Here is a 10,589-nt window from a genome sequence, read left to right on the forward strand (position 1 = left end):
AGACTTTTTATCATATATAAATACCGACTCAATTTTCGATTTGCATATTTACTGATTTTCATGGATTTTTTAATAATTTTTATCAGTAAGTCAAGTCTACCTCGAACCCATGAGGGAGGACGACGACGCGACGGTCCCTCGTTACCATCGAAATTTAGCTAAATCACCTTTTTAGCCTCATAAATTGCTAAAAATGGATTTAACAATTAACTACATTTTGCGCCAATATGTTTAGAGATAATTTGTTACATTTTAAACGAGTTCGTCACTATTCCATTTATCAATCAATTAAGAGTTTGCTAATGTTAAAATCATTAAACCGATTTGTGACTTCACAAAATGCTTACAAGCCTTCTTTTATGACTTTCAGTTAAAAAAACGATAAAAATTCTATCCATGTTTATTTTCGTAAATTAATAGATCAAACAAAACCCTTGTCTCAAAAGTTGAGAGACATAAGTGATCATCAAAAAAGACGGCACACAAATCAAGTCTTAATTACTTTTGAAATAATTTAATCCAGTAAATTCTTCTTCTTTTCGAACTCAGTTGTTCAAAATGTTTGCTCTTGATTCCAAAATCCTAATATCAAACTATTTAATGATTAATGAGATTAGTAAAAAATATCAGAAAATGCTATAACTTTTACAAGTGGCTGCAAGTGTCAATTCTAGTTTGACATTTTTGAAATACACAGATGCAAAGTACGCTTCCATAAGACGTTTTTTTTTATGCAATTCTTTTGGTAATACTTCTTCAGTGGTGACAATATTTTCGACACCTTCTATTTAAAAACAAATTCTGTGTGTTTTACTTATATTCATAATTATGAATTATTTAAAATCCGAAGGTTATTCCTTCACACCCTATGCGAGTATTTCCATTGTAAAAAAACCATAGATATTTTTCACTTACTTAATTGTATTTAATCAAATTGATAATTTAATTTGTTTCTGAAAATGTTAACTTGAAAACAAATCACAAAATCCTGACAAAATGTGGTCCCCGTGTTTTTTCAAAAAACAATCTCATTTCTAATCTCTTCAAGCGTAAACACCACGCGTTGTATTTATTTAAATTTCCTCATATCATTTCATTCTAAAGGACATTTATTTAACACACCAAAAAACAGCTTCTTCTTCCTTTTTTCATTTCGAAACAATATCATTCTTTATTTTTCTATTACTCAAATGAAATTCTATTGTTACATGCTGTGAATTGTGTTGAAATAGTTTTAGATTTTTGTTTTCATTTTTTTTAAAACAGTCAGAAACACTCAACTACAAAATTGGTTGTGATGTAAAAACCAGAGGTACCCATTGTTAAAGAGTTGGGGGCTTGAGTTTAAATTGATAGACAGTCATATATACGAATATCCAATGTCTGTCTGTATTTTTTCTGGTGTAAGCGGATAAATATTTGAGTTTCTGTTACACTTTTGATTGTGCAACGTTACAACAGCCTTGACAAAACGATACAAAAAAAATGAAGGCTTCGTACATTTTATAAAGAATAAAAACTGATGGTGTATTGTTTTGGGATTTTGTAAGCGGATGTGTAAATGTTTGTCATTTACATGCTAACAAAAAATTCAAAAATAAAAACAATCTCCCATCAATGAAATGGAATTCCAATTTTTTAAGTCGAAACTTATTTTTTAAAGGTTTTTATTATTAATTACTCCAGGGATATATTTATAAACGAGTAAATGTGTATGAATTTATAGAGTTTTATCGAATGATGACATAATATTGTCATTGTTACGGTTAAACAAATAAATTTTAATTGCATTACTGAATTATTCATTTTTATACGAGTTAAAAAGGATTTGCAATAAATCGATATTTATATAAAAAACAATATTTTTTTGTTTTGTTTTATCCTTAATCCTTTACAATTGAGTTGACTTACAAACCTTTTGTGTAGGTAGGCATTGATTCTAGGAAACAAAAATAGCAATATATCTATGGCATGGCATAGCAATTTGAAATTGCATTTTCTAGTGGGTTTTGATGGCTTTAATTTGAAACCGACTCTACAATTACTTTAGAGTGTTCGAATTTTAAGCAATTATATACTTTTTGAGACTTTGCAAATTCGTAAAGACATTCTTTTTTCAATAAAATTTTTGTAATGGTCTCCCAAATCTATATCCCTATCTTCAACAATCGAATAATCTTTATATGTTCTTAGATTTCGCCTGTCTAACATAGGTCTTCAAAATACCCTTTACCATTTATGCTAAAACGGTTTTTAACAGATAAAGAGGCACAATAGTTTGAAAGTAATTTTTGTTAAGTATCGTATCTGCTATCGGAGAAAGGCTATCACATATACGAGGGTGGGTCTTGTGAACTGGTACATTGTCTTGCAAGAGCAGAACACCTTTTATCCATTATCATCTCCTTTTTCTATGATGGCTTCTTTTAAATTATGAAGGATGTTTGCGTAGTATCCGCCATTTATATCGACACCCTTTTCCTTGTAGTCAATAAGTAAAATCCCCTCCGAATCCCAAAAAACTATAGACATAATTGGTACAGTCGATTGTGAGACCTTGAAGATTTTAGGGTGTGTTTCGCCTTTTTTGCGTCACTGCATCGACTCTTGTTTCGACTCAGGCTCAAAATGATCAGCCCTTGTCACATTTTGGGCAATAAATTCATATATCTTTCCATTAGAGACATTCAAAAGCTCACTTGAAGGATTTAATCGTTGTCGATTCTAAACAGCTGAAAGCATTCTCAGCACCCAATTGCACAAACCTTAGACATGCCAAGATGGTCATGTGTAATATTTAAAATGGTTGTTGGTGATACTCCAACCATTTCTTCAAGTTGTTTCTTCTTTAGTCGAGAATCTTCCAGAACAAATTTCTCGACTTTTCCGACTATGTCTGTGGAAGTTGCCTCAATCGGTGGGCTCAAACGGGGATCTTCTTGTATGGACTCTCGACCTTGTTTAAAATGACTATGCCATAGTTTCCCAAGGGCAAGAGTCCCCGTAAACAGCTGACATCTCTTCCAAAATGATCTGAGGCCATTTGCCTTGTTTTGTCAAGAACTTTACCACTGCCCGAAAATCCGTTTTATCCATTATTAATTTTTTCTTTCGGATTGACTTACTCACTCAGCAAAAGCTTAAACACTTATCAACTGATTTGAACCAAGCTCGCCATAAATATCCCTAATAAATTTCCAAACAAGGTACAAACATTTCCCCCAGGGCTACTACTCTACTCCACTCCGCGAACTTTTCGACCCACCCTCGTATATTTTTTAAACGTAAAGAACAATATAAACATAATTTCGGCAACAAAGCATTTTTTATATCTGAGAGTCTTTCCGGGACCCATTGATAGTTCAAATGCAAATTCGGGTTTGAATTCAGCAATACAAATTAATTTCATAACGTATTTTTTTTAAACCATTAAAAGCAATAAATTCGTAAGTTTCTCAAAACTTCATATAGACTAAAATAAAGACTATTGAGTAATGATAACTCTTCCAGAAACTAAGTGAGATACTACAATAAAAACGTTTCTAGATAACAAAGATTTAGACTTTGCAAAATCATCATACAATTTGATGCTAATAGGATTCACACAGGATCCCGCTGGAAGTTTTTTACCTGAAAACGTTCACTACATTGGGATAGGAATATATGTACTTCCCCGTTCCAAATATAAAGTATTTAAAAATGGTATTAAAAAGTGCTTCACTAGGATGTGGTCACATGCAGAATTTTAGAAAAAAATCATGGAAATAAAAGTTTTTACCATCGGGGACCGTTAAGTTAAATCATACAATGTTCCTTTTTTTTTTTTGTAATATCCTTCAAACCGTTGTTGTGCTGGCTGATACTCCACCTTTGACCCTTATTTAAGTCGCTGGTAAAGTGATATTTAAAGCAAGCACTAGTATTAACCACTTTTCTCTTGATGTTGTTGCTTCTACCATGTAGCCTTTAAAATGTTACTATGTTTCTACCAGCAGTAGTTGCTTGCTATTTTACGTCCTGAGATTTCTTAATCCTTGAAAGCATCTATTTTTGCTCTTTCTGGCTACAGAAACAACTTTGATAGCTATATCAAAGTTGTTTCAAATTAAATAGAAATAGTTGTTTTCAACACTGTTTTAGATATACGAGCAACATTTTGAAAGATCGATAATTTCCTCTATTATTTGACATGCGGAAATTCTAACGCTCGCTTCTAATTTGCTCTTCTGAAATTCATTAAACTTTTTTTCATCTTTCACAATAACTGAAGGAATGGTACTTGCCTAAATCATAAGCCTTAAAGAAAACTTTAGCCCTGGTCCTGATGGCGTCCCATCAGTTGTTCTAAAAACATTTATGCATTGTCTGTCAAAGGTAGATCCACTACGACTAACTTAATTGAATTTATGTCCGAAGTTTTGTCAGCCCTTAAGAATGGCAATGAAGTTGATGTTGTATACACTGATTACAGGAAAGCCTTTGATAAAATATCCCATAAGATAACTTATCTCAAACTTTCATCTATATTTATAAACTGGATAAGTTCCTAGTTCCTACCTTGCGAATAGAACTTATAGAGTCCACTACCGTAACACAGTATCCAGTCCCATAGATGCAACTTCTGGAGTCCCACAAGGTAGTCACATTGGCCCCCTTCTCTTCGTCTTATCTGTTAATGTCTGTCTTAAATTAAAAAACTCAGATATCCTAATGTTTGCGGATGATAAGAACATTTTTAAGATTATCTCAACTCCATCTGATTCCTCCTATCTCGTTTCATACTACTTCCTTAATGACGCCGTCAACGTAGTCGATTCTATAAGAGATCTTGGTATTATGTGTGACAAACACCTGAATTTCCATTCCCATTTTGACCAAATTATTAATAAAGCTAATAGATCTCTCGGTTTTATTAAGAGATGGTCAAAAAAAATTTCCAACCCCTATGTAACTAAAGCGCTTTACATTTTTTTAGTCCGTCCTCATCACCATTCACTCAGAATTGAAAATATTCAAAAACGTTTCGGTTGATTCGCCTTATGTGTCCTTTCCTGGGATGGTACATCCAACTTGCCTCCTTATGCCGATCGATAAAATCTGACAGGTTTGGAACCCTTATATGTATGTATATTCGACGCAAAAACGCTGATATAATTTTTGCTTACCAATTTATAAAGATCAATATAGATTCCACGGCACTCCGGAGTGATATTTATCTTAAAACCAACCCGATCTGCGATCTGTCTTCCTTTTCTATATCCCTGATCAAGCACTAATTAAGGGCACTTTGAACCAATGTCCAGAATTCTTCGTCACTGCAACGATGCTGTGCTAGTCTTAGAGTCCGCATTCCTCGTCCCTTTTAATTTTAAGTCTAATAAAATTAAAATTGCTAGTTCTTGTGCATTAAAAACCTTTTATGTGGGCCTTAGGGCCAACATGAATTAATGTTGAAAACTGATAACAAGAACTAAAAAAAAAAATTAAGTTAGTGTTAAGAGTTAAGTTATGTTAAGTCATACCTTGTAATAAGCTGAATAAATAAATTAAAATTTACTTATTCATGGGTAAAAACAGTTTGCGGGTACAAAACTCTTGCCGGGTTTAAAATGCAAAAATCGTTTCCAAAACATGTGGCCTTATCCTAGTAGTTGTCAGTGTATTTTATGCCTTACCTTGCCATTAAAAACTCGGTTTTTGATTATCTCGATTATTTTTAATAATTCATAAATGCTTATTATTGAAAATATTATTCAAAAAAATGAATATTTTCCTTCTCTTGAAACGGTAGCTTAGAGCCATATTTTTTGAGGTAAGGTTGGGCCTTGGGCACTTCCTTGGGATTAACCGGCTAAATTTGTCTTTAGCTCCGAGATTTCGTCGTATTGTAATCTGATTTCAGTATTGAATAGTCCATATGCAGTTTGTTCTCAATTCCGAAGTACTCAAACCTATGCGAGCATACTTAGTTTTCTTCAAGGGCCTTCTACACCACTTCTGTAATTCTTTGTACTCGGTTTATCATGAAATGTTTTTTTCTACATTAATGTTAGTGGTTCCGAATAATTCTTCTTTCTTCTATTATTTCGCTGAGTCTCTTTAGAAACATTGCGTTGATTGGTAAAAGTGATATTTTTTCTGTAAGCTGTTACTTCTGTTGGTGGCTAACATTGTTTAGGTATAGCAATGATTTCTGCAATTTTCCAATAATGTTCTACATATTTTACTCTAAGGCACGCGGTTATTATAAATTATAGTTTTTTGAGGTATTTCTTTCAAGAACTGAGCAGATCGTTCCTTGGTAAATATTTATTAGATAACTTTTGTTTACATATATTTTTTACTTCTTTAAGCGTGACAAAAGGAATTTCGTCGTTTCTATTAAACAAAAACTTAAAGATTTGTGTAGGTACCTGTATTTGTTGGAAGCATTCGTAGATGTTCAAGAAATAAAGATCGATTTATGTTTTCGGTTTCCAGCTTAATTACCATCTTGATAAATTACTAGTGGATTTTGTGCCTGGGTTCTTTTTAGACGCTTTGCTGCTTTTCGTAGAAGTATTCGGTAGAAGAACCAATCCTTGAACTCTTGAAAAATATTCTAAGTGACAGTTAATATATTATAGCTTTTTCACGACTTATGAACCTTAGTTAGTTAGGGAAGGAAATAATTAGTTAATACTCAAAAGCAAAAAATGTTACTACTAGTTTGTTCATATCAGTAATTTAGACAAAGAGGAGTGTAAAGATTACGCTGGTTATTTAAGAGTCGGTATGAATATTCTTTAATTCTAGATTTTCATGTAGGATATTAATTTTGTTTCTCCCTCTCCTTAATTGCTTACTAATTCCGCCATTCGTTTGCTCATAAATTTGTCAATTAATCAGCTTCTTAGCTTCTTTCCATGTTTTCATCAATTTCTTATTTTACTTTTTATATGTTTCTTATTTAATATTTGTATTGCAAAATATAATCCAACAAAAATTGCATAAAGTAACATAAAATAAAAATTACATTAAATTAAAACAAAAAAAAAACACACAAAAAGAAAAAGACAAAAACCATAAGAGGCTTCTCTTTACTCGACTATTTCAGAAGTTGAATTCTCCACCAAATCAGCAACAACCTACTTCAAGCACGGAACTACACCATTTATTTGCGGTTTCCAACGGGACAAGCGGGATTCACAACCGCCGCCTGTAACAACAACAATAACAACAACAACAACACCAACAACATTACCACCTCCAACTCCGCCGCCAGACGATCCCATCATCACAAGAAGTGTAATCGTCCAGCAACCGACTGCAACATCAGCAACTGCCATCAACAATAATAAAAAGTTAATTCGCCGCATTAATTCTTCGACAGGGTATTTCAAGTCAAGCACCACATCGATTCGCTCGACAAGTTCATCAGAAAATAAAGTCAAGGAAAGAAACACAACAGAAACAATAACAACACCAACAATGGCCGCTAACAGTATTGCCCCACCACCACCCGGTACAGTTGAGAAGATTCCCTGGCCCAACAGCAAGGACGACTATACATTGCGTGACGTGATTGGCGTGGGTGCCACAGCCGTGGTACATGCCGCCTTGTGCGTGCCTCGAAACGAGAAATGTGCCATCAAACGCATAAACCTCGAGAAATGGAACACATCCATGGACGAACTGTTGAAAGAGATTCAAGCGATGTCGTCGTGCAATCACGAGAACGTCGTAACCTATCACACAAGCTTTGTGGTTCGTGAGGAATTGTGGCTGGTGCTGCGACTTCTGGAGGGGGGCAGTCTGCTGGACATTATCAAACACAAGATGCGGACGACAAACTGCAAGCACGGTGTCTTCGATGAGCCTACCATTGCGACTGTCCTCAAAGAGGTACTCAAGGGTCTGGAGTACTTCCATCTGAATGGACAAATCCACAGAGACATCAAAGCTGGTAATATCCTCCTGGGTGACGATGGCACCGTTCAAATTGCTGATTTCGGAGTGAGCGCCTGGCTGGCTACCGGACGAGATCTGTCGCGCCAAAAGGTCAGACATACCTTCGTCGGAACCCCCTGCTGGATGGCCCCCGAGGTGATGGAACAAGATCACGGCTACGACTTCAAGGCGGATATTTGGTCCTTCGGCATAACTGCAATCGAAATGGCGACTGGAACTGCACCCTACCACAAGTACCCTCCAATGAAAGTTCTCATGCTGACGCTCCAAAACGATCCGCCTACCCTCGACACTGGCTCCGAAGACAAAGACCAGTACAAATCCTACGGCAAGACGTTCCGCAAAATGATTGTCGAGTGTCTGCAAAAGGAGCCCTCGAAGCGACCAACAGCCAACGAACTTCTGAAACATGCTTTCTTCAAAAAGGCCAAGGACCGCAAGTATCTTAACCAGACCCTGCTGACTACAGCTCCCTCAATGGAGACCCGAGTGCATAAGGCCTCACGCCGGCAACCAGGAGCCTCGGGCCGCCTCCACCGAACTGTCACCGGTGAATGGGTGTGGTCCAGCGAGGAGGAGGACAATGGCAAGCATTCCTCAGACTCTGAATCTGATGATCGTCCGATCAACCGTCTCGAGCAAGGCGACTCGTCCGACAGCGATCGCGAAGAACAATCGGAATTCTCCGAGCGGACCATGACGTGCACCTCAGAGCCTGCCGACTCGGCCACAAGTGAGGCAGCAGTATCGGCAGCAGCGAATGCGGCGGCGGCTACTCTAAATGCAACACCAGTTGATGCACCACCAGTTAACCTCGTCTTGCGAATGAGAAATATCAAGCGTGAATTGCACGACATCCGATTCGAATTCGCCGTTGGCAAGGACTCCGCCGATGGAATTGCCGCCGAGCTAGTCGAAGCCGGCCTCGTCGATAATCTAGACACAAATCCTATGGCCCTTAACCTCCAGAAGCTGATAGAGCTGCGAAATCAAATGAAGTCGATTACGTTCCAACTGTGTTCTGGTATCCAGCCCGGTGAAGTGCCAGACGAGAAATCTTTAGTTGGCTTTGCCCAAATATCGATAATAGACTAAAAAGGCGCGAACATATAAAGCCTGCGTTCACTATTATAACCCCCTATGTCTCCTATCGCCATCTCCTAGCGATGGTAATTCACATTAATTAATTTTTTTTTAATAAATAAAATTTATTAAAACCCTCCTCCCGCTCCCATCCTATATAATATAATATCTTCTTTCATGTCAAGCAGCGTGATGATGATAATGATGATGAAATGTTTAAATGCAAGTATAATTTATCACTTCTATTTATAAACAAAACAAAAAATATTACTATTATTATATTTTATAATTATTAATTTCTCGTTTAAATATAATTTAATTTAATTAAAAACAAAATAAATTAAGCTAAAACTTAGCTCCTATATAAATTTTCAATAAACAAAACAAAAACAAACAACAAAAAATATAAATGAAATAAGCTAAATATGAAAGCACTGTTTTTTTTTTAATTTTATTTAATTGTTTACTTTTAAAAATTATATGTTTTCATTTAATTAAAAAATTAATAATTAAAACAAAAAGTTAAAAACATAAAGTAAACGATAAATTAACGTGAACATTAAATAAAAATAAAAAACCCCTATACATTTAATTTAGTTTTAATTGTTAAACAAAAAAATAAAAACAAAAGAGAAAAAGAAGAAATTATAAGAGAAAATGTTCATAATTTTTATAGCTTAAATATAGCAAGCAAGAAAAATTTAAAAAGAGAAATAGAAAAAAAGAGAGAAAATATGTAATAAATTAATACATGAATTGCTTAATTGATTATTGTAATATTAAATGTAAAGAAAAGAAAAAACAAACGATAAATAAAAATAAAAACAAAAACCTTGTACTGAAATGCAGACTAAATTTTATATAACGCTCTAGAGAAAAACAAAAAAGGTAAAAATTAGAAGAAAATCAAATAATAATCAATAATTTTTGTTAGACAAAAATAAATAATAAAAAAAACTGAGAGAAACAATGAAATTAGTAAGTAAACAAAAATTAAAAAATTAAATATATTAAAAACAAAAAAAAACACAATACAAACTTTGATGTACACTTCTTTAAAAACAAACAAACAAAAAAAATAATTATTAATAATAGTTAAAAATATAATTATGGCCTTTTGAAAAAGTTAAAGTCAAATTAAAAATTCAACAACAAATTTATTTAGAAACAAATCCGTCTCTGTTTTTGTTTTGTTAGTTGTGTTTTTTTTTATTATTAGTTTTTCATTTGTTTAAGAACGAAAAAAATAGAATTATTTATTTAACTTACATTCATTTGAGTTTGTTTAAAAAATGAGAGATATATGGTACATACATAATAGATATTTTTGTTTTTAAATTGTTTCATTATTCAAATAAGTTCAATGGTGATTGGTTGTTTTTTAACATCAAAGAAGTCTTCTTAGTCATGCCGAAAATATGGATTTTTGTTATATCATTTACAACGAAAAAAAAGTAAGTTTTTTAAAGGAGGAGTTTAAGAAGAAAAAGAAATAAAATATTTTTAGTTTTTTCCAAGGATCACGTAAGTTTTGAAAGTGTTTACTTATGTAGGAA

The 10,589-nt window shown here is 34.0% G+C and overlaps 1 protein-coding gene across 8 annotated transcripts in view; it reads left to right on the top strand.

Annotated features, from left to right (window-relative positions):
* Positions 1 to 10,355, top strand: part of LOC129940615 (serine/threonine-protein kinase OSR1) — a 132,611-nt gene extending 122,256 nt beyond the window's left edge. For 5 of the 8 annotated variants that reach the window (XR_008780720.1, XR_008780725.1, XR_008780724.1 and 2 more), the window contains exon 3: positions 7,097 to 7,223. Coding sequence is in view for 2 of the 8 variants with exons in the window: in XM_056049004.1 (XP_055904979.1) it covers positions 7,097 to 9,045 (1,949 nt within the window). In the remaining 6 variants the exon portion in view is untranslated. Of the gene's footprint in view, positions 1 to 7,096 lie in introns of all 8 variants that reach the window. The other 3 variants (XM_056049004.1, XM_056049005.1, XR_008780722.1) reach the window with 2 other exon arrangements.
* The last annotated feature ends 234 nt before the right edge of the window (positions 10,356 to 10,589 follow it).

This window comes from Eupeodes corollae, chromosome 1 (genome assembly GCF_945859685.1).
Source record: "Eupeodes corollae chromosome 1, idEupCoro1.1, whole genome shotgun sequence".
In the NCBI taxonomy this organism is placed as follows: domain Eukaryota; kingdom Metazoa; phylum Arthropoda; class Insecta; order Diptera; family Syrphidae; genus Eupeodes; species Eupeodes corollae.